Raw genomic sequence first — 23,874 nt, 5'->3', positions numbered from 1 at the left:
CTTCATTGCAGTGTTTATGTGAGCCTACTTGTGACTAATAAATAAACTTTAAAACAGTGCTGATGATGCCAACGCAAAATCTCCCGTAAAAATGTCAAAGCCTTGTTATTCAAAAGAATAGATTCAAAAACTTATCCGTCCCGTTTACCAGTAGTAGTTCTGGGTGGTTTCCAGCTGCATTAAGAACCCTTACTTAAAAATAAGGATCCTGTTTAATTTTAAAAGATTTTCTGCAGGATTTTCTACAGCTCGAGCTGTTCTCACTGCTCAGCTGATAAACAGCAAGAAAGCCTATGTTAGATTCCTGGTCTGTCCCGAGTTAGCTGTTCTGTCAGGTTTACTGTTCATCTTGCAAGTATGCATATGTGTTGCTGCCGAATCAGGGCATGGGTGGATTTCACTATGATGCCTCCCAGGATTGAATGATATCAAGGCTCTCTGATGACAAATTGTCATTTGATTTGAGGCCCAGCAGGAATTGAATGCCGTCAGGGGTCGAAGGAAGGGCAAAGGAGCGTCCGTTCTTGGGAGTGGTGATCAGCTTCACTCAGTTTCAGATTCTCCCTTTCTCGGCCACCTTCCTCTTCTCTACCCAAGGCGTGATTTTTGTCCGTGTGTAGTTCAGACAAATGCGGCTAGCCTTCCTTTACCAGGAGGCTGCCCTTCAGTCTGGGCCCAGACTCTCTGATTGATTTGGAGGAGTGAGGAGTATAATCTCAGGAATTCGAGCTGCTTCTTTTCCCCTTCGACAGGAGGCAGGGCACTGGGCGTGCTGCACTATCTCCTGTGCTTATCTGAGATTGCCAAATCAGAACAGATTTGTTGCTGAACCCGATTTCTGGTTGGTGTTACTCAAAGCAGCACCATGCCACTCTGTCCCAGTAATTTATTCACAGTAAGAAGTCTCACAACACCAGGTTAAAGTCCAACAGGTTTATTTGGTAGCACGAGCTTTCGGAGCGCTGCCCCTTCATCAGGTGAGTTTATTGACCGTAGCCTTAATAGAACATTGCGCACAGTTATGGTAAGAATCGACTTTCATTTAGAATGATGAACCTGCCACTTAAAAAGCTACCATTTTCAGTCCCCCAAAGGCGCTCTGACAAATGCAAGGCTGATTTTTTTTTTTCTTCATTCATGTGGGTGGCACAGTGGTTAGCACTGCTGCCTCACAGCGCCAGGGGCCCGGGTTCGATTCCCGGTTTGGGTCACTGTCTGTGTGGAGTTTGCACGTTCTCCCGGTGTCTGCGTGGGTTTCCTCCGGGTGCTCCGGTTTCCTCCCACAGTCCAGAGATGTGCGGTTTAGGTTGATTGGCCGTGCTAAATTGCCCTTTAGTGTTAGCAGGGTATATGAGTGGGGATATGGAGATAGGGCCTCGGTTGGATTGTGATCAGTTCAAGCTTGATGGGGCCAAATGGCCCCTTTCTGCATGTAGGGATTCTATGATTCATTCATGGAACATGGGTGTCGCTGGCTGGCCAGCATTTATTCTAAGAAGTTTACCAACACCAGGTTAAAGTCCAACGGGTTTATTTGGTAGCAAAAGCCACACAAGCTTTCGGAGCTTGTGTGATGCTCCACATCAGCATTTATTGCCCATCCCTAGTTGCCCGAGGGCAGTTGAGAGTCAAGCACATTGCTCTGGAGTCACATGTAGGCCAGACCAGGTAAGGACGGCAGATTTCCTTCCCAAAAGGACATGAGTGAACCAGATGGGTTTTTCCGACAATGGCTTCATGGTCATCAGTAGATTCTTAGTTTCAGATATTTTTTATTGAATTCAAATTCCACCATTTGCCGTGGTGGGATTCGAACCCGAGTCCCCAGAACATTAGCTGAGTTTTTAGATTAATAGTCTAGCGATAATACCACAAGGCCATCGCCTCCCCAGAGTAAGGGTTGTCCTACTTGTAGTACTAGGACCACATGAGGCCCTGATTCTGCCCTGCGCACTGTTTCATACCTGCTGGTTTGGTCTGTCTGGAAAGAGCAAGTGGTGGTTCTTCATTAAACATTGAGACCTGTTGTCATCGGCAACCTGAGACGCGTGCAGGTTAACGGGAGCAGGAATTTAAACTCCCAAGTCTCTGTCGTAACTGAAAATGTCAGCATTGGGGCAGCCCTGCCTCGGCATCCAAGCCACTCTGTAAGCTGGCTTTCTGGCCTCTTACAAGATTCACTAACTGTTAACCGTGAAACTCTAATGAATTTTTTCCAAACCCTATGTAACTTGTGGTCAGTTTCCATGGAATCTGTTATGTCCATCTAAGGGGGCGGACGTGGCATTGAATTGTATCTTGTCTGAAAGATGATGCCTCTGAGAGCAGTCCGTACTGCGCTGGAGTGTCAGCTGAATCATGGCCAATATATATATATATATCCCTCGATCGGCGTCACTCAAAGCAGATTATCTGGCAATTATCCCATTGCAGTTTGTGGGATCTTGCTTTGTGAGAATTCGTTCCCATGTTTCCTACATTACAACAGTGATTAAGTATTTGTCAGTGGCGCTTTCAGACATTCTGGCGTGAAAGGCACTTTATAAATGCAAATGATGTCCTTTCACCTGAATTCAAATAATTCAGACCAGGAATCAAGTATGGAACTGGGCTTTATTTATCTGGAGACATGTTTGTTGTAAAATATGTGAACAAAGCAACTTTTTACACAGGTTTTAGTGACCTGCGTTCAGTCATCTGTCTGAAATTATCATTTATTTTGTGGTAATAGTTTTTGTTATTCATTTGTGGGACATGGGTGTCGCTGGCTGGTCCAGCATTTATTGTCCATCCCTAGTTGCCCTTGGAGGGTAGTTGAGAGTCAACCACATTGCTGTGGCCTTGGCGTCACATGTAGGCCAGACCAGGTAAAGACAGCAGATTTCCTTCCCTAAAGGACATCAGTTGAGAGTCAACCACATTGCTATGAGTCTGGAGTCACATGTAGGCCAGACCGGGTAAGGACGGCAGATTTCCTTCCCAAAGGGACATTAGTGATCCAGATGGGTTTTTCCGACAATCGACAATGGTTTCATGGTCATCTGGATTCTTAATTCCAGATATTTTTTTATTGAATTCAAATTCCATCATCTGCCGTGCTGGGATTTGAACCGGGTTTCCCAGAACATTAGCTGAGTTTCTGGATTAATAGTCTAGCGATAATACCACTAGGCCATCGCCTAGAGAGTTAGGGTGGGATATCGTAACCTCAGCCGCTAAATGCCTCAGTCAGATATATCAGGTTCTCTGCAGATTTACTGCTTGTTTCTCGCCACCTCTGCTTCTGCCTCAGAGTTACAGATCAGTGAAGTTCACTTGGGGGGGGTTGCCTGGGTAAAAATGATTATGGGATACGGGTGTTTTGCTCTGAAGTCAGAGGCCTGCTATCTAGGAATCAAAAGGGTTAATCTAGAGGCCTTGTATGGTATTATGTGCTGGCTTGGAAAGGGTCCAGAGGAGGTTCACAAGAATGATCCCTGGAATGAAGAGCTTGTCGTATGCGGAACGGTTGAGGATTCTGGGTCTGTACTCGTTAGAGTTTAGAAGGATGAGGGGGGGATCTTATTGAAACTTACAGGATACTGCGAGGCCTGGATAGAGTGAACGTGGAGAGGATGTTTCCACTCGTAGGAAAAACTAGAACCAGAGGGCACAACTTCAGAATAAAGGCTCGATCCTTTAAAACAGAGATGAGGAGGAATTTCTTCAGCCAGAGAGTGGTGAATTTGTGGAACTCTTTGCCGCAGAAGGCTGTGAAGGTCAGGTCATTGAGTGTCTTTAAGACAGAGATAGATAGGTTCTTGATTAATAAGGGGATCAGGGGTTAGGGGGATGAGAAAAATATCAGCCATGATTGAAAGGCGGAGCAGACTCGGGCCGAGTGGCCTAATTCTACTCCTATGTCGTTTGGTCTTTTGGCCTCCTCTCGACAGAAGTGTGCATCTGTATTCTAAAATTTGCCCGTTTTGGTTTTGGGAAAATGACATCGTATTACTATAAATTGTGCCTCCAGATTAGTTTTAACTTAATTTCCTTCCAGTGTCCTAGTTTCACAATATTCAAGTATAAAAAATATATCATTTTAATATTTTCAACATTCAGCTATGGGGAGAAGTCGGATTATGTCCAAACCCTGGGGCTGACTGGAGAAAACTTTGAGCTTGTAACGTCCAGAGTCCAGTGCCCACTGGAGCAGTCCCTTTGAGCGATGTAGGATTAAATGTCTGAATTGGGAACACTCCTAACACTGAGTCAGACGGTCACAGGCTCAAGGCCAACTACATAATTGAGGCTGACGCTTCAGTGCAGTGCTGAGAGAATGTTGCACCGTCAGAGGTGTGCCATCTGTTGGATTAGATGTTCAACTGAAGCCCCAAAATCTGATCTGCCTTTTCTGGTGAGTGCTAAAAGATGGCGGCACAGTGGGTTAGCACTGCTGCCTCACAGCGCCAGGGACCCGGTTCAATTCCGGCCTCGGGTCACTGTCTGTGTGGAGTTTGCACATTCTCCCCGTGTCTGCGTGGGTTTCCTCCGGGTTCTCCTGTTTCCTCCCACATTCCAAAGATGCGTGAGTTAGGTGGATTGACCATGCTAAATTGCCCGTTAGTGTCAGGGGGATTAGCAGGGTAAATACATGTGGCTACGGGGAAGGGCATGGGTGGGATTGTTGTCGGTGTAAGCTCGATGGATCGAATAGCCGCCTCCTGCACCGTTCAGACTTTATTTATTAGTGTCACAAGTAGGCTTACATTAACAATGCAGTGAAGTTACTGTGAAAATCCCCCAGTCACCACGCTCTGGGGCCTGTTCAGGTACACTGAGGGAGAATTTAGCATGGCCAACGCAAGTCTTTCGGACTGTGGGAGGAAACCCACGCAGGCACAGGGAGAACGTGCAGACTCTGCACAGACAGTGAACCCAAGCCAGGAATTGAACCCGGGTCCCTGGAGCTGAGAGGCAGCAGTGCTAACCACTGTGCCACCGTGCCGTCCTGCGAATGATCCCATTGCACTTCTGGGGGGAAACAAAAAGAGCAGACGCTTCTCCCATTGTCCTGGCCCAGAATTACTCCCTTATTCATCAGACAATTTAAAAAAAATTAGCTGAACCATTTCACCTTGTCTGAAAATTGGGTCACTGCACTTAACTACAACAATGACTTCACTTTGAATTATTCCACTGGTTGTGAAGTTATTTGAGAAGCCCTGAGGGCTCGAGGGTGGTGCATAAATGTGACCTTGATAACCGTACTCTGCAATGCCATGAAATTTAAGGTCTTAATCGCGTTTTTTTTCCCCCTCCACTTTCCTCACTCTTAGCAACACTCTAATGCGTCTCAGTCTCTCTGTGACATTATTCGGCTAAGCAGAGAACAGATGATTCAGATCCAGGACAGTCCCGAACCAGACCAGCTGCTGGCCACACTCGAGAAGTAAGTTTCGGGATTTCTGTCTTTGAATGTGTGGATGGAATATTTGATTTTTCTTCCCGGGAATTTCTGTCCCTTGACTTTGTCATAATTCCAGAGTGCGGGTGGCTGAATTTCAGAGATTGGGGTAATTAGCAGTGCCCGTTGCTCCACCTCCCTGAATGTGCAGATGCAGTGCTGAGCTGCAGCTCCGTGCATGTCTGCAGTTGCTCCACTGCCTAGCATAAGTGCTCATTCTTAATGTTCGAGCCATCAGCCTGCAAGTAATAAAGATCCAACCTGCGATGTTCCTGCTCTGCTAGCACCCGGTGACACATTTTAACCTCTCGAGTCATCAGGGTATCTCCCTCTTCCCCTTCCATTTCCTCGCTAGGTGTCTCAGTCGCTACCTATGGCTGAGAGAGCAGCCTGCCCCCAAGCTCCTAATCACATTACACTCCTTTGTCTGCAATTTCCCCTTTAGCCTCCCCACCAACAGGAACTGGACTGGAATTTCCAGAGAAACCTGATGTGGCCGTTTAATCCCTTGAACCTATTCCGGCATTCAGTGAGATTGTTGCTTTGTGACTTAACTCCATATAATTTCAGGGGGAGCTGGTGGCATAATGGTAATGTCACTAGACAAGTAATCCAGGACACACGGGTTCAAATCCCTCCACAGCAGCTAATTTGATTAACGATTGTCGTGCATACCCATCTGGTCCTTCAGGGAGGAAAGTCTGCTGTCCTTGCCCAGTCTGGCCTACATGTGACTCCAGACCCGCAGCAGTGTGGTTGACGCTCAGCTGCCCCTCTGAAATGGCCTAGCAAGCCACTCAACTCAAGAACAACTAGAGATGAGCAACAAATGCTGGTCTTTGCCAGTGACACCCACATCTCATGAAAGAAAGGGGACAGGAAAAGGAGCATTTGCTTGCCTTTGTCCCAATACAGCACAGGAACAGGCCCTTCAGCCCACCAAGCTTGCACCGATATGCAGTTTCTATCCCCCTGTTCTCCTCCCATTCGTGTGTCTATCAAGCTATACCTTGAGCGTTGCTAATGTGCCGGCTTCCACCACATCCACTGGCAGTGCGTTCCAGGCACCCACCACCCTCTGTGTGGAAAGACTTTACCCGCACGTCTCCCCTACCACCTCTCACCTTAAACCTGTGCCCTCCTGTAGTCGACCCTTCCACCCTGGAAAAAAGCCTCTGACTATCCGTCCTATCTATGCGCCTCATAATTTTGTGGCTTCTATCGGGTCGCTTCCTCAGCCTCCATCTTTCCAATCCGAGTTTATCCAACCTCTCCACTTACCTGAAACCCTTCAGTCCAGGCCCTATCCTGGTAAGCCGCCTTTGTACCCCCTCCAGAGCATCCACGTCCTTCTGGTAGTGTGACGACCAGAACTGCAGGCAACGCTCCAGATGCGGCCTAACTGAAGTTTCCTTCGATGCTTTTAGCTAGCAATCTATCAGTCTCCATTTTTAAAAATGAGCAGTCAGTCCAGCATCAGTTGCTGTTCACGGAATGAGTCCCAAAATTTTGCCACCCTTGGCGTGCCACCCATCGAGAACTGGGCACTTGAGGGCGTACCGACAATTCAAAGTGGCTCTTTTCGGGATGCAACTTGTTTACAGCCGAGGATGTTTGTTTTATGATCACAATCTCCATTTGATTCGCTTCCAGACAGGAAACCATCGAGCAGCTTCTTAATAACATGTTTGAGGTCGAGAAGGATGAGTCGGTGATTGTTAACGGGATCCAGGTACTGCTGACGCTGTTGGAAACGCGCAGGCCCCGGTAAGTGTGTGTGGGAAAACCTGTCGCTCTGAAACCAGTATTTTCACTGCCTCCAGGGTTTTTTTTTTGGTGGACAGCAAACTGTGTTGCATGTGCAAAAAATGTGCGGAATGCAGCAGCGCACTAAATCATTGACCTAAAGATCCCTTAAGCACAAAGTTACAGGATTTGACCGCAGCAGATTTTTGTTTTGTTTATTTTTTCTACGCTTATATGCAGTCAGGCGGAAGAGTTCTGGTTGAATTCTTCTCTCCCTAAACTGGATGGAGAATAGAAACTGTTTACACCCCGTACGTTGTCTTAGAAAAGGGAGCAGGGGTAGGCCATTCAGCCCTTCAAGCCTGCTCCGCCATTCATCATGATCATGGCTGATCATCAAGTTCAATGTTCTGGTAACTGATTAGCTAGGCAGAGATTCTAAATCAGATGCAAGTCCGCTTGGTGGGTGTGGCTATAGATTTGCAGGCAGTCCTTGACTCCTTTGCAGGACTTCCTAGAATCATAAAATCCTTACAGGGCAGAAAGGGGCCATTCAGCCCATCGAGTCTGCACCGACAAAACTCCAACCCAAGCCTCATCCCCTGACACTTAACGAGCAATTCAGCATGGCCAGTCAACCTAACCTGCACATCTTCGGACTGTGGGAGGAAACCGGAGCACCCAGAGGAAACCCACGCAGACACAGGGAGAATGTGCAAACACCACACAGTTCCCCAATGCCAAAATTGTACCCTGGTGCTGTGAGGCAGCAGTGCGTGCCACCGTGCCGCCCCTCTCTTGTTTTACAATGTGTCCAAAAGGTTTTGCCCAAGTTCGCATTTGCATTTAGAGAACTCTGTTTCATGGTAAAAAAAAATCTCCAAGGACTTCACATTCAGTGAGCTACTTGTCAAAGTGAAGTGACGATTGTTATGTCAATATACCAAACGCCTGTTTCTCCATTAGTGCCATGTAATCTTCTGTGTCCAAAAGAAATAGAATTTGAATGAGCTTCTGTTTATCTATCCCGATAAGGAAGGTAATGACCTGTAGTGAGACTTTGAAATTACCCTTGCTCTGGCAATTTACCCGAATCCACTTCTTGAGGGGTGGCGCAGTGGGTTAGCACTGCTGCCTCACAGCGCCAGGGACCTGGGTTCGATTCCTGACTTGGATGACTGTCTGTGTGGAATTTGCATGTTCTCCCCGTGTCTGCGTGGGTTTCCTCCCACAATCCGAAAGACGTTAGGTGCATTGGCCGTGCTAAATTCTCTCTCAATGTACCCAAACAGGTGCCGGAGTTTCACAATAACTTCATTGTGGTGTTAATATACGCCTACTTGTGACATGAATAAATAAACTTTAAAAAAGGCAGGTTTAGTTGGCTTCAGTCATCCTGCTGTGAAGGTTTTGGTTGACACATCACAGAAGTACCAGTGCAAAGTTTGATTGCACCATATAATGGGTCTCTGTCCTCATTCATGTTGCTACTGTAGGAATATTGGGTATTCCCTATAGGAAATCAGGATGAGGAGGGCTGTCCCACTTCCTAATGGAGCAGTGGGAGAAGAATTGGGAACAGGTTGGCTCAGGGAAGTATAAGGCTCAAGTAAGTTTAGTTTATTCACAAGTAGGCTTACATTAATACTGCAGTGAAGTTACTGTGAAAATCCCCTACTCGCCAAACCCCAGCACCTGTTCAGGTACACTGAGAGAGTATTTAGTGTGGCCAATGCACCCTAACCAGCACGTCTTTCGGACTGTGGAAAGAAACCGGAGCACCCGGTGTAAACCCACACAGACACAGGAAGAACGTGCAGACTCCGCACAGATAGCGACCCAAGCCAGGGATTGAACGCGGGTCCCTGGCGCTGAGAAGCAGCAGTGTTAACCACTGTGCCACTGTAGTGTCTCACTCGCGCAATGTGAACTTGAAGCAGCGTGCGCTTTCCCTGTATTGCTGACGTTAGGGACTACTAAGCCCCTCTAGTTTATCCTGCCATTCATTGAGATCACAGCTGATCTGCAGTCCATTCACGTGCCTTGATACCATATCCCTTAAAGCTCTTAGAGTAAAAAATCTATCAATCTTCGATTTATTCGCCGTTGAAAACTAACTGGTGTCTGTGGTGTTTCAAAATTACCATGTCTGGCCGTCATAATCACCCGGGTTCGGTTCAAAACCGGGTGAGTGCTCACCCAATTGTCATCGTGACCAAATAGATTTCACTTCTGTCTGTTAACAGTTGTCAGAAGTTAAATCCTCTCAGGATTTCATTAGCATTCTCGGCTTTTGAAGAATCGACCCATAATCCTGCTCGGCAAATTGTCACAGATGATGTATGCCGCTCTGTTCACTGGGATTTCTCTGCCTGTTTTCTTTCTGCGCAGGTCTGACCTGGGTGGCATGGGTGGACTTTTCTGTAACCTCGACGGGCAGCTGGACCTATGCCCCCCGGGAATGGACCACGCCAGCAGCCAGGTCAGTGCAGGGACGCTACTCGGCATCAAATTAAGACTGCGGGATTTCCACCAGCTCCTCCTCGACCCACCAAAGGCAAGTATTGACGTGAAGTTACTTTTATTACCTGCAGAGGTTGGGGAAGGCCTGAGGCGCAGTGATAATGTCACTTGCCTCCTAATCCACAAACCCAGGCTTAAATACCCTGGGGGACGACCATTCCAGCCCCACCATAAAATCTGGTGGAATTCAAATTCAATTAAAATGAAATCTGGAACTAAAGGCTAGTGATGGTGACCATACTCTCATTGAACATCTAGTTCCCTAATGTCCTTTAGGCAAGGAAATCATAGAATCCTACAGTGCAGAAGGAGGCCATTCGACCCATCAAGTCAACACCAATCACAATCCCACCCAGGCCCCATTCCCGTAATCACATTTTTACCCTGTTAATCCCCCAATACTTGGGTCAATTTAGCATAATGTGGAAATGCCGGCGTTGGACTGGGGTAAACACAGTAAGGAGTCTAACAACACCAGGTTAAAGTCCAACAGGTTTATTTGGTAGCAAACGCCACTAGCTCTCGGAGCTCTGCTCCTTCGTCAGGTGAGTGGAACTTCCACTCACCTGACGAAGGAGCAGCGCTCCGAAAGCTAGTGGCGTTTGCTACCAAATAAACCTGTTGGACTTTAACCTGGTGTTGTTAGACTCCTTACTCAATTTAGCATTGCCTTTCAGCCTAACCCGCACATCTTTGGAGTGTGGGAGGAAACTGGAGCATCCGGAGGAAACCCACGCAGACACGGGGAGAACATGCAAACCCCACAACGACAGTGACCCAAGGCCTGAATTGAACCCGGGTCCCTGGCGCTGTGAGGCAGCAGTGCCACCGTGCCGCCAAATCTGCCGTCCTTGCCCGGTCTGGCCTACATGTGACTCCAGACCCACAGCAATGTGGTCGACTCTTAAATGCCCCTCTGAAATGGCCAAGCAAGTCTCTCAGTTCATGGGCAATAAATGCTGGCCCGACCACCGACACCCTCATCCCGTGAAAGAGAGGGGAATGAGGAAGGGTTTGGAAAATGTGTCAGAGATTGAAGTTCTTGCGTCAGATTGTGGAAAAGCTTCATTCAAATGTTGGATTTTCACATTGAGGCATTCGGCACTTGATAGAGGAAATACACATCTAACACTTCAGACCAGGTGGCACTTCTCTACTCATACCTCGATTAGGAACTAATTGAGGGTTTCAGATAGCCTACATCTTAAAGTAATGGATCCCCGGGAGTGAATTATAGGCTGGAATCAAATGAAAGGGTAAAGATGGTTTTTATATATAACACAACAGGTATCCAAAAGTGAGCCCTTGGCTGGAATTGAATAGTTGGTGTATAGAATAACTAGTACCTGGGATTGAGGGTTAGGCTGAATCACAAATGAGCTTTTTGTTTGGAATGGAGGATACTTGAGTACATAGGAACATACGATTTAGGAGCAGGAGCAGGCCATTCGGCCCCTTGAGCCTGCTCCACCATTCATGGCTGATCTGATTGTGACCTCAAACTCTCATTCCACCTATCCCCAACAACCTTTGACATCCTTGTTAGTTAAAGAATCTGTCTACCCCTGCCTTAAAAATATTCAAGGGGAAATCTAAATAAATAAAAAGGGAGGAAATGGTCTAGTGGTATTATCGCTAGACTATTAAGCCAGAAACTCAGCCAATGTTCTGGGGATGCTGGTTCAAATCCCGCCACGGCAGGATGGTGGAATTTGAATTCGGTAAAAAAAAAAAATCTGGAATTAAGAATCCACTGATGACTATGAAACTATTGTCAATTGTCGGAAAAACCCATCTGGTTCACTAATGTCCTTTAGGGAAGGAAATCTGCTGTCCTTACCCGGTCTGGCCTACATGTGACTCCAGAGCCACAGCAATGTGGTTGACTCTCAACTGCCGTCTGAACAAGGGCAACTAGGGATGGGCAATAAATGCTGGCCCAGCCAGCGACACCCATGTCCCAAAAATGAATAATTTAAAAATAAATTCATTCACCCTGCCTCTGCTTTCTGAGGAAAAGAGTGCCAAAGATTCTCTCACTCACACGCCCCCCTCACTCACATGCCCCCCGCTTTGAATGGCCTCTAATACACTTATATCCTTTGTTAAATAAGGAGGCAAAAACTGTACATAGTATTCAAAATGATGTGGGCTCCACAACAACCTGTACAACTGTAACAAAATATCCCGACTTTTATATTCCATTCCCCTTGTAAAGAAATAAGGCATTTCATTTGCACCCCTAATCACTTGCTGCACATTAACATTTCGTGGTTCATGTACCAGGACGCCCAGATCCCTCTGTACCTTTGGGTTCTGCAATGTCTCTTTATTTGAATATTAAACTGCTTCTTTATTCTTCCTGCCAAAATGGAGAAGTTTGCGTTTGCCTGCATTATATTCCATCTGCCCAAAATGTTGCTCGTACAAATAAGGAGCATTTGCAGGCTCCTTATGTTTTAAGTTTTTTAAGTTTATTTATTAGTGTCACAAGTAGCCTTACATTTGGAGGGCCGAAGGGCCTGTTTCCTGTGCTGTACTGTTCTTTATTAACACCGCAATGAAGTTAGTGTGAAAATCCCCTAGTCGCCACACTCCGGCGCCTGTTCGGGTAAACTGTGGGAGAATTTAGCACGGCCAGTGCACCTAACCAGCACGTCTTTCGGACTGTGGGAGGAAACCAGAGCACCCGGAGGAAACCCACGCAGACACGGAGAGAACGTGCAGACTCCGCACAGACAGTGACCCAAGCCGGGAATCGAACCCCGGGGCCCCTGGCGCTGTGAGGCAGCAGTGCGAACCACTGATCCACTGTGCCACTATGTCCTCTTCATAACCTACTTTCCTTCCTACCTACCTTAGTGTTGGCAGCAAATTTAGCAACCATACGTTTGGGCCCTTCATCCAAGTCGTTGATATAAACTGTGAAAAGTTGAGGCCCCAGCACTGATCCCTGTGGCACTGCACTCGTCACATTTTGCCAACCTGAAAATGACTCATTTATGTAACCTTTGTTTCCTGTTATGTGATTATATTACTCCCTATACTGTGAACTCTTATTTTGCATAGTAACCTTTGATATGGCACCTTGTCAAATGCCTTCCGGAAATCCACGTAACTTGCATCCAGTATGCCCCCTGTTATCTGTGTTGCTTGTTACATCCTCAAAGCACTCCAATAAATTAGTCATGGTTTTCCTTTCACAAAACCATATTGACTGCCTGATTGCAATGAGATTTTCTAAATGCTCGACCATAGCCACCTCAATAATGGATTCCAGCAATTTCCCTGCGGCACGTGCAAAGCTAACTGGCCTGTAGTTTCCTGCTTTCTGTCTTCCCCCCCCCCCCTCTCTTGTGAAAAGAAGAGGCACATTCGCTGGTTTTCAATCTGATGGGACCTTTCCAGAATCTGGGACATGTTAGAAAATTTAAAAACTGTATTCATTTACTATCTCTGAAGCCACTTCCTTTAAGACTCGAGGACGAAGTTCACCAGGACCTGGCGCCTTGGCCAGCTTTTAGTTAGAACATAGGACAGTACAGCACAGAACAGGCCCTTCGGCCCACGATGTTGTGCCGAGCTTTATCTGAAACCAAGATCAAGCTATCCCACTCCCTATCATCCTGGTGTGCTCCATGTGCCTATCCAATAACTGCTTAAATGTTCCTAAAGTGTCTGACTCCACTATCACTGCAGGCAGTCCATTCCACACCCCAACCACTCTCAGCGTAAAGAACCTACCTCTGATATCCTTCCTATATCTCCCACCATGAACCCTATAGTTATGCCCCCTTGTAATAGCTCCATCCACCCGAGGAAATAGTCTTTGAACGTTCACTCTATCTATCCCCTTCATCATTTTATAAACCTCTATTAAGTCTCCCCTCAGCCTCCTCCGCTCCAGAGAGAACAGCCCTAGCTCCCTCAACCTTTCCTCATAAGACCTACCCTCCAAACCAGGCAGCATCCTGGTAAATCTCCTCTGCACTCTTTCCAGCGCTTCCACATCCTCCTTATAGTGAGGTGACCAGAACTGCACACAATATTCCAAATGTGGTCTCACCAAGGTCCTGTACAGTTGCAGCATAACCCCACGGCTCTTAAACTCCAACCCCCTGTTAATAAAAGCTAACACACTATAGGCCTTCTTCACAGCTCTATCCACTTGAGTGGCAATCTTTAGAGATCTGTGGATATGGACCCCAAGATCTCTCTGCTCCTCCACAGTCTTCAGAACCCTACCTTTGACCCTGTAATCCACATTTAAATTAGTCCTACCAAAATGAATCACCTCACATTTATCAGGGTTAAACTCCATTTGCCATTTTTCAGCCCAGCTTTGCATCCTATCTATGTCTCTTTGCAGCCTACAACAGCCCTCCACCTCATCCACTACTCCACCAATCTTGGTGTCATCAGCAAATTTACTGATCCACCCTTCAGCCCCCTCCTCTAAGTCATTAATAAAAATCACAAAGAGCAGAGGACCAAGCACTGATCCCTGTGGCACTCCGCTAGCAACCTGCCTCCAGTCCGAAAATTTTCCATCCACGGTTAGAATATTTTAAGTTCCTCCCTCCCTTTCAACTCCCCTTTCACTTCTGAGATGTTATTTGTATCCTCGACAGTGAAGATGAATGCAAAATATCTGTTCAATTCATCCACCGTTTCCCTATTTTCCGTTATAATTCACATTCTCTCGAGGACCAATGCTCACCTTTCTTGCTTCCTTTTTAAATACCTTTTTATATTTCTAGCTAGCTATTCCTCATACTCTAATTTCTCCCTCCTTATTAATCATTCTTTGTTTTTAACTTTCTGTTCTATCTCCTGACCTGCCGCACTCATTTGTGGAATTACACACTTTCTTTGATATTATCCTCAACTTCCTTAGTTAGCCGCAGATGATGTATTCTACCCTTAGAGTCTCTTAGTGGAATGTAACTTTTATGAGTATTCTGAAAATATCTCCTTTTAAATGTCTCTGCATCTCTACTAACCTATCCCTTAACCTAATTTCCCAATTCACTTGGCCAGCTCTGTTTTCCTGCCCTCATAATAGCCCCTATTTAAGTTTACGTTCTCCCCCTGTTTGTGGGGTTTCCTCCAGTTTCCTCCCACAGTCCAAAAGATGCGCTGGTTGGGTGCATTGGCCGTGCTGCATTCTCCCTTAGTGTACCCATAATGGTTAGGCTGCCGCCTCACATCACCAGGGACTCGGGTTCGATTCCTGGCTTGTGTCACTGTCTGTGCGGAGTCTGCACGTTCTCCCCGTGTCTGCGTGGGTTTCCTCCCACAGTCCGAAAGATGTGCTGGTTGGGTGCATTGGCCATGCTACATTCTCCCTCAGTGTACCCGAACAGGCGCCGGAGGGTGGTGACTAGGGGATTTTCACAGTAACTTCATTGAAGTGTCAATGTAAGCCTACTTGTGACTAATAAATAAATAAACTTTAAAATACTAGTCTTGGGTCCATTACCCTCTTCCTCAAACTGAATATGAAATTCCATCATCATATGATCACTGCTACCTATGGGCACCTTCACTGAGTCGTTAATTCATTCTGTCTCATCGCACATGATCAGATCTAGTATAGCCCGCCCTCTGGTACTAGAACATACTGTCCTGAGAAAATGTCCTGAAAACACTCTAGGAACTCATCATCGGGCTCCCTTTGCCAATTTAATTTGCCCAATGTCGATGAAAATCACCCATGGTTTTCCCAGTACCTTCTCACAAGCCCACATTATTTGTTCCTGTATGCCCTACCCTCCAGTGTGGTTACTGTTCGGGGGGGGGCCGACAAACCACTCCCGCAAGTGAATTCTTACCCTCTGCTGTTTCTCATCTCCACCTAAACTGATCCTACATTTGGATCTCCAGATCTCTCCATTACACCAATGCCAATCTTATCTAACAGAGCTAGCCCTCCACCTTTTCTTAGCTTCCTGTCTTTCCCAAATGTCCTTTTCCTAGCTGCCTGTGTTTCTCAAATGTCATGGACCCTTAACTATTCCGGTGCGAATCCTTGTCATCCCGCAGCTATGACTGTAATGGCGGTCAGCTCATAGTTGTTTATTTGTAAGCTGTCTGTCCATCTGTTTTATTATGAATGCTGCGTGCATTCAGATTCAGAGCCTTTTGTTCTGCCTCTTTGTTATTTTTATAACCGCTGCTGATGCAGGAATAGTTTTGTACACTCTGTCCCTTCCTGCCACACTTGAATCATCATTTCCCTTATTCTTACCTTATGTTCTGATTCCTCTCTCCAGTTCATTACATCTTCCCAAGCTTAACCCCACACCCCCACTATTTAGTTTAAAGCCCCGTCTACCATCCTAGTTATACAATTCGCTAGAACACCCTCCCAGCAAGGTTCAATTGAAGGCCATCCCAACAGTATACTTCCCACGTACCCAAGTACTGGGGCCAGTGCCTCATGAATCGAAACCCATTTCTCCCACACCAATCATTAATCCATGCATTTAACCGTCTAATCTGATTTGCCCCATGCCTGCACGGTGGTTAGCACTGCTGCCTCACAGCGCCAGGGATCCGGATTCAATTCCCGGCTTGGGTCACTGTCTGTGCGAAGTCTGCACATTCTCCCCGTGTCTGCGTGGGTTTCCTCCGGGTGCTCTGGTTTCCTCCCACACTCCAATGACGTGCTGGTTAGGTGCATTGGCCGTGCTAAATTCTCCCTCGGTGTACCCGAACAGGCGCCGGAGTGTGGCGACCTAGGGGATTTTCACAGTAACTTCGTTGCAGTGTAAGTCTACTTGTGACACTAAGAAATAAATTTGTTCATGGCTCGGGTAGAAATCGAGATTATCACCTTTGAAGTTCCGCTTTTCAATTAGGTGCTCATAGTCAGTCAACAAGAAGCTCTTTCCCAGTTCTGTGTACATTGTTGGTACCAATGTGGACTGGATCCACTGGATCTTCTCCTGACCAGCTGCTAGTTCCTCTCCAGCCCAGAGCAGGTGTCCTGAACACTGGCACTGGACAGGCAACACGGCCGTCTAGATTCCCGTGCTCGGCTGCAGAGAATTGTGTCTATCTCACTGACTACACTGGTCCCAACTACCACTGCGTGCCTTTAGCTCCTGCTGCTTGAATGGCTTTGTGTTCCATGTTCAGTTTACTCATCCACTTTCATCCTTATAGACTAAGAACTTCAAACCTAATGGACAATTGCAAAGTCTGAGGCCTCTCTACTCCTACCCTCTGGGTCTCCATACCTGCCTTGCTCGCAGTCACACCCTCCTGTCCCTGACCACTGATAAAATCAGAAGACCTCTATCCTGGTGTGACTGCCTCCTGGTACTTCCACTGACCTGCTATCGCCTGTAGATGTGATGGTGTTGACTATAGGCTGGTGGCAGCTGCTTCTAGTTTTAATGTTCTGCTTTAGGTTAGATCTTATTGTGCGTGACTATTGGTGTGATTGTGTTCTCACTTACGTCCGTATCTAAGGAAGGATGTGCTGGCCTTGGAAAGGGTCCAGAGGAGGTTCACAAGAATGATCCCTGGAATGAAGAGCTTCTCATATGAGGAACAGTTGAGGACTCTGGATCTATACTCATTGGAGTTTAGAAGGATGAGGGGGGGATCTGCAAGGCTTGGATAGAGTGGACACGGAGAGGATGTTTCCACTAGTAGGAAAGACTAGAACCAGAGGGCACAACCTCAGGCTAAAGGGACGATCCTTTAAAGCAGAGATGAGGAATTTCTTCAGCCAGAGGGTGGTGAATCTGTGGTACTCTTTGCCACAGAAGGCTGTGGAGGCCAGGTCATTGAGTGTCTTGAAGACAGAGATAGATAGGTTTTTGATTAATCGGGGGATCAGGGGTTATGGGGAAAAGGCAGGAGAATGGGGATGAGAAAAAAATATCAGTCAAGATTGAATGGCAGAGCAGACTCGATGGGCCGAGTGGTCTAATTCTGCTCCTATGTTTTATGGTCTTATGGTCTATTCCTTGAGAGTTTAGAATTAGAGGTTATAATCTGTGAATAAGCGGTCCGTCATCCAGCATTGAAACAAAGAGAATCCCTCGAGGTAGTGAATCTTTGACTAGGATTGCAGTCCTCTGGTTAGAGAATTTGACCATATTCAGCATTAATAGATTTTTATACACTGAGTTTGATTTGATTTATTATTGTCACATGTATTAGTATACAGTGAAAAGTATTGTTTCTTGCGCGCTATACAGACAAAGCATACTGTTCATAGAGAAGGAAAGAAGAGGGTGCAGAATGTGGTGTTACAGTCATAGCTGGGGTGTAGCGAAAGATCAACTTAATATAAGGTAGGTCCATTCAAAAGTCTGATGGCAGCTGTTCTCGAGTCAGTTGGTACGTGATGTCAGACTTTTGTATCTTTTTCCCAACGGAAGAAGGTGGAAGAGAGAATGTCCGGGGTGTGTGGGGTCCTCGATTATGCTGGCTGCTTTTCCAAGGCAGCTGGAAGTTTAGGCAGACTCGATGGACAGGAGGCTGGTTTATGTGATGGACTGGGCTACGTTCACAACCCTTTGTAGTTTCTTGCCGTCTTGGGCAGAACAGGAGCCATACCAAGCTGTGGTACATCGGGAAAGGATGCTTTCTATGGTGCATCTGTACAAGTTGATGAGAGTCATAACGGACATGCTGAATTTCCTTCGGCTCTTGAGAAAGTAGAGGCGTTGGTGGTCTTTCTTAACTATAGTGGCGGCATGGAGGGAATAGGGGAGGGGAAGTGGAGTTGATGTAGAAACACAGCTATGATCTATTGAATGGCGAGCAGGTTTGAGGGGCCAGAGTAGCAACTACTGCTTCTCATGCTTGCGTCCCAATCAGAGGCTTTCACTAACAAGCATCTCAATCACTCTAGAAATTAACTACAGTTCAAGATAATGCGCATTGTATTTTGAGACTTTGCCTCTTACCCCTTCAATGTTCTTCTTTCTCTTTCCATAGAAAAGTAAAATGGTGACTACCTGGGGCACCCTGGACCCGCCACTGGGGAACACTCGGGTTCATGTGGTCAAACTCGTCACCAGCGTCTTACAAGTGAACAATAGCGACGTGAATCAGGAGTTGATGGAGTTGAACACACTGGACGTTCTTCTGGTGAGTGTTGGGGCTGGGAGAGGGCTGCCCTCCGTACCAACCAGGGAAGGTGAAAAACAGTAGCCGTATCTGAATAGTTTGCCTAGACTGGTTTGAGAAGGATGGCCACCAGTGAAAGTGGAACCACATCCCAGTAAGAGACATTGTCTTCACAAGAATGAGAAAAGGAACCGTGATTATATCTGAACTGACAGGAAATGAGGAGTGCGTGCTGTGCATACGCTTTGTTGTAAACCTTTTTCATAGAATCCCTACAGTACAGACGGCGGCCATTCGGCCCATCGAGTCTGCACCGACTCTCTGATAAATTAACTTACCCAGACCCTATCCCCGTAACTCCACACACTTACCATGACTAATCCATCTAGCCTAGACGTCTTGGGACACTTGAGGATAATTTAGAATGGCCAATCTACCTAACCTAACCACATCTTTGGAAACTAAGGGACAATTTAGCATGGCCAATCCACCTAACCTGCACATCTTTGGAAACTAAGGGACAATTTAGCATGGCCAATCCACCTAACTGCATCTTTGGGCGCTAAGAGACAATTTAGCATGGACAATCCACCTAACCTACACATCTTTTGGAGTGTGGGAAGAAACCGGAACACCCGGGCGGAAACCCACGCAGACACGGGGAGAACGTGCAGACTCCACACAGGCAGTCACCCAAGGCTGGAATTGAACCTGGGTCCCTGGCACTGTTGAGGCAGCAGTGCTAACCACTGTGCCGCCATGCCGCCCATTTTGTCCCCTTGCATAACAGCAGCTGGGGTTGAGATTTTGTCCACAGATTGTTCTGTTGTCTCAATCCTACCAAGAGTGTGTTTTCTTACCGTTCCACACTAATGCCCTTTCGTCATGGATCTGTTTCACCAGGATCTCTACTTCAAGTACGTGTGGAATAACTTCCTCCACTTGCAAGTGGAGCTGTGCATTAGCACGGCTCTGGGGAACCCTCCAGCAGAAGATTGCACTGAAGCCAATGTAGAAAATCACAGCGAAAACAGCACAGAGTCCACCCGAGAGAATCCACTCATCAAACACGTATGTAAAACCTGGTTCTTTCAGGGATCACGGTCCAGTGGGTTAGACACTGACGTCCTACCCCTTAGCCTTGTATTCAAATCCAGCTCGGACTGGTTTAAAGAAAGCTTCCTTTTCATCCTGCAGCCTAATGTGAAATGTTCGAGTTATCAGTTGAACCTAATGAGACTTATAAATAGAATGCAAAACAGCAATGTGCAAATTAATCAGCATTTTGCACCATTCTCTTTTTGATTCATTTGTGCGGATGTGGTCATTGGTGGCAAGGCCAGTGCTTATTGCCCATCCCAAATTGCCCCCGAGAAAGTGGCAGTGAGCCACTGCCCTGAACTGCTGTGCTCCGTGTGCTGAAGGCATGAGGCGAGAGTCAGGAATGCAGTGTATTGTGGGATTTGGAGCTGGTTGTAGATATGGGGCGTGGTGAGGAATTTGAATATATGGGGAGAATTTTAATATTGAGATGTTACTGGACCAGGGGGATGGGGGAGGATGCTGGGGGGGGGTAAGGGGAGAGGGTGGTTGGGGGGGGGGGATTGGGAGGAGGGAGGGGGGGGAAGGGGATTGGGGGAATGATTGGGGATGGGGGGGGGAGGGGGTTGGGGGAATGATTGGGGATGGGGGGGGGGGAGGGGATTGGGGGAATGATTGGGGGTGGGAGGGGGGAAGGGGATTGGGGGAATGATGGGGCGGGGTGGGGTGTCAGAGAATGGGGTACTAGCCAGAAGGTCATTGAGGGAGTCTCTGGATGTGGTAAGTGCATAAATGGATGTTTCGGTCGCAGATGGACTAAGGCAGGGGCTGAGACATCTGGTGTCATGAAGGCGAAAGTGAAGTTGTGACGGTGAGAATATGGGTCGCTAGACCGCCTGTGGGTCCAGTAGAACGCGGAGATTGCGATAAGGCAGTGCCCAGGGAGAGGGAGGGAATCGATGATGGTAAGGAGCTGTTCCATTGGCAGGTCGATCGAAAATGGTGGCTCTGGTCTGCCTGAAGTTTAATTTGAGAGAATTGCAGCTGATCCAGGGCTGGTTGTTGGACGGGCGGGCTGGCAACACCGTGGCATCGGAGGGGTCGAGAGCGGAACCGTTAGCCAGCTTACGTGTTGGAACCTGAAATATTCCTGTGTTCTTTTTCCTATCAGCTGTTCCAGAAGTGCCGGTTGCTGCACAGAGTCGTGTCGGCCTGGGAAGAGAATGAAAAAGTGCAGTAAGTATTCAGGAAATGGAGGGGTGCGCAGGCGATATCCAGAGAAGGAAACAGCAAAAATGTCAATTGAGATGAGAGGATCTCGGCACCAGCCCCTCCACCAGCAGTTGGAGGAGGAACCCTTGACTCAAAGCCAAGCTTGCCACACTCCCTGATCCCTCTGCCAAACGTTTACCTTTCAGAACACTGCAGCCAGAATAGGGATTAGTGGTACGTTACCCTGAGCCACGCGTGCGCTGTCTAGCTGACTGAACTAACCAGCTCCCCTCACCCCTCCTTAGTTCAGGTACTTTGAGAAGCCTTGTCCAGAAAAGTCATCCGTTACTGGACACTCAAACCTACTCGCATCCTCTCGGTTGCCTCCACTGTGGCAAGCCCAGGGAGTGAGTCCTTTATTTATAAAGGAGGATATATCCCCCTATCCCGAACAGAATGAGTTTTTGCACCTTCCATCTTATCCCTGTTTCACCCTGTGTGTGTGATTTGATAGTGATTAGACTTGGCTGAAGTCAATTAACTCGGCATAGACTGTGGATTGAATCTTTTTTTCATTCATTCGTGGGACATGGGCATCGATTGCTGGGCCAGCATTTATTGCCCATCCCTAGTTGTCTGAGGGCAATTGAGAATCAGCCACATTGCTGTGGCTCTGGAGTCGCATGTAGGCCAGACCGGGTAAGAATGGCAGATTTCCTTCCCTAACGGACATTAGTGAACCAGATTGGTTTTTCCAACAATGCTTTCGTGGTCATCAATAGATTCTTAATTCCAGATGCTTTTTATTGAATTCAAATTTCACCATCCCCAGAACATTAGGTGAGTTTCTGGATTAATTGTCTAGCGCCAATACCACTAGGCCATTGCCTAGGAATAATTAATTGCTTTTGCACCTGTTTTGTGAGGAAAGCTAAATATAAAGCCTCAGAAACATCATCCATTGCAGTCAGTCCCACCTTAATGTGCAGATGGAAGCGCACTTAAACGGTGCAGATCTAGAACGGACCACGTGGCTCTTATTTCATTGGGTGGATCGCAAAGCAGTGACTGTTATTTTGAGCCCTGCAACAGATGGATAAGCAGCTTGAGTCTGAATTTCCACAATCTGTCTGTCCATTCAGGATTCTTTAATTAGGGCGGCACAGTGGTTAGCACTGCTGCCCTGCAGCGCCAGGGAGCCAAGTTCGATTCCCGGATTGGGTCACTATCTGTGCGGAGTCTGCACGCTCTCCCCGTGTCTGCGTGGGTTTCTTCCGGGTGCTCCAGTTTCCTCCCACACTCCAAAGATTTGCAGGTTAGGTGGACTGGCCATGCTAAATTGCCCCATCGTTTTTTTTGGGGGGGTGGGGGGTGCTAGCTAGGGTAAAATGCATGTGATTATGGGTGAGATTATGGTCAGTGCAGACTCGATGGGCTGAATGACCTCCTTCTGCATTGTAGGATTCTCTGATTCCATAGAATCCCTACAATGCAGAAGAGGCCATCTAGTCTGTACCGATTCTGACAGAGTATCTTACCCAGACCCCTCCCCCTCCGACACATGTCCCTTGACTAACCTACACATCTTGCGACACTAAGGGGCAATTTACCATGGCCATTCGACCTTACCTGCACATCTTTGGACTGTGGGAGGAAACCCACGCAGACACTGGGAGAACATGTGAACTCCACACAGACAGTCACCTGAGGCTGGAATTGAATCCGGGTCCCTGGAGCAGAGAGGCAGCAGCTTGCCACCATGCTGTCCACAAATTCTCTCTATGCAATCGTACAACATGGGAGGAGGCTTGCTGCTGCCCTTGCAGGCAGTGCACTTCGGATCATCCTGTCCTTTAGGACACCATGACAAATGTCACCAGGTAGAGATCAGGAGTGGAGTCTTGGGCTGCTTTGCCCTTCCGTAGTCCAGGGGTGGTGAAAGCAATTGGAGCACTCCCAGGTACTGGCCATGCTGAGGTCAGCTACCTTGCGCAGGTTGGAATCTGGGAGTTTCTACTCTGTATGGTTTGATGCTACACCAATTGCCTTGCTCGTATGCCGTGGGAGCTACTGAGTTGCTTAATACAAGGCTGGATCGGAAGACACTTTTTCCATTAGCAGAGAGGTCAATAATCAGGGAGCATAGGTCTAAGGTACGAGAGAAGGCTAAGAGGGGAGGTTGAGAAGAAGCCTCTTCACTCAGAGGGTGCTGGGAGTCTGGAACTCAATGCCTGAATGGGTGGTTGAATCAGAAACTCTCGTAACATTTAAATATTCACTTGTGCTGTCGTAGCCTCCAGGGCTGTGGGCCAAGCGCTGGGAAATGGGGTTAGTGCCGAATGGTCATCTGTAAACCATCTATAAACCTACTAGTGTTTGTGACTTCCGAGAGTGTGGCTTATTTCTATGTTGTTCTGTTTCCTCTTAGGTCGGAAGGTGGCAAGCGGAAAGGCTACATGGGTCATTTAACTAGGATAGCAAATGCCATGGCACAAAATTCAGAAAATGGTCCGAACCATATTTCGATAGCACAGATGATCAAAGGTAATTTGTCAGCCAGCCAGAAGAACTCGCCATTAATATCCGACTGCGATTCACCACAGTGAATTCAGAGCTGCTCTGTTCTTCTCAGCTCATGTCTTGTATCAGTTGTGCTGATGGATTAGCATGGAACTGGCGGCTTTCTTTCTAAAATTGGGATCAATCGGGATTGAAAACCATTCCCGTTGTCCATCCCAATTACCTACACCTCCTGGGGAAAGTGTCAGTTTCACCGGATGGATATCTTGCTGTCAGGTAGCGGGTGGCAAGAC

At 47.2% G+C, this 23,874-nt stretch overlaps 1 protein-coding gene across 4 annotated transcripts in view; it reads left to right on the top strand.

The window, feature by feature from the left end:
* Positions 1-23,874, top strand: part of LOC144509092 (serine/threonine-protein phosphatase 6 regulatory subunit 3-like) — a 116,439-nt gene that overhangs the window by 54,055 nt on the left and 38,510 nt on the right. For all 4 annotated transcript variants that reach the window (XM_078237430.1, XM_078237428.1, XM_078237432.1 and 1 more), the window contains exons 6-12: positions 5,319-5,431; positions 7,100-7,213; positions 9,584-9,749; positions 18,677-18,829; positions 19,712-19,879; positions 21,021-21,085; positions 23,490-23,605. In XM_078237430.1, coding sequence (XP_078093556.1) covers positions 5,319-5,431; positions 7,100-7,213; positions 9,584-9,749; positions 18,677-18,829; positions 19,712-19,879; positions 21,021-21,085; positions 23,490-23,605 — 895 coding nt within the window. The remainder of the gene's footprint in view (positions 1-5,318; positions 5,432-7,099; positions 7,214-9,583; positions 9,750-18,676; positions 18,830-19,711; positions 19,880-21,020; positions 21,086-23,489; positions 23,606-23,874) is intronic.

This window comes from Mustelus asterias, chromosome 21, assembly GCF_964213995.1.
Source record: "Mustelus asterias chromosome 21, sMusAst1.hap1.1, whole genome shotgun sequence".
NCBI classification, from domain to species: domain Eukaryota; kingdom Metazoa; phylum Chordata; class Chondrichthyes; order Carcharhiniformes; family Triakidae; genus Mustelus; species Mustelus asterias.
This window is presented reverse-complemented; position numbering and strand designations above follow the sequence as displayed.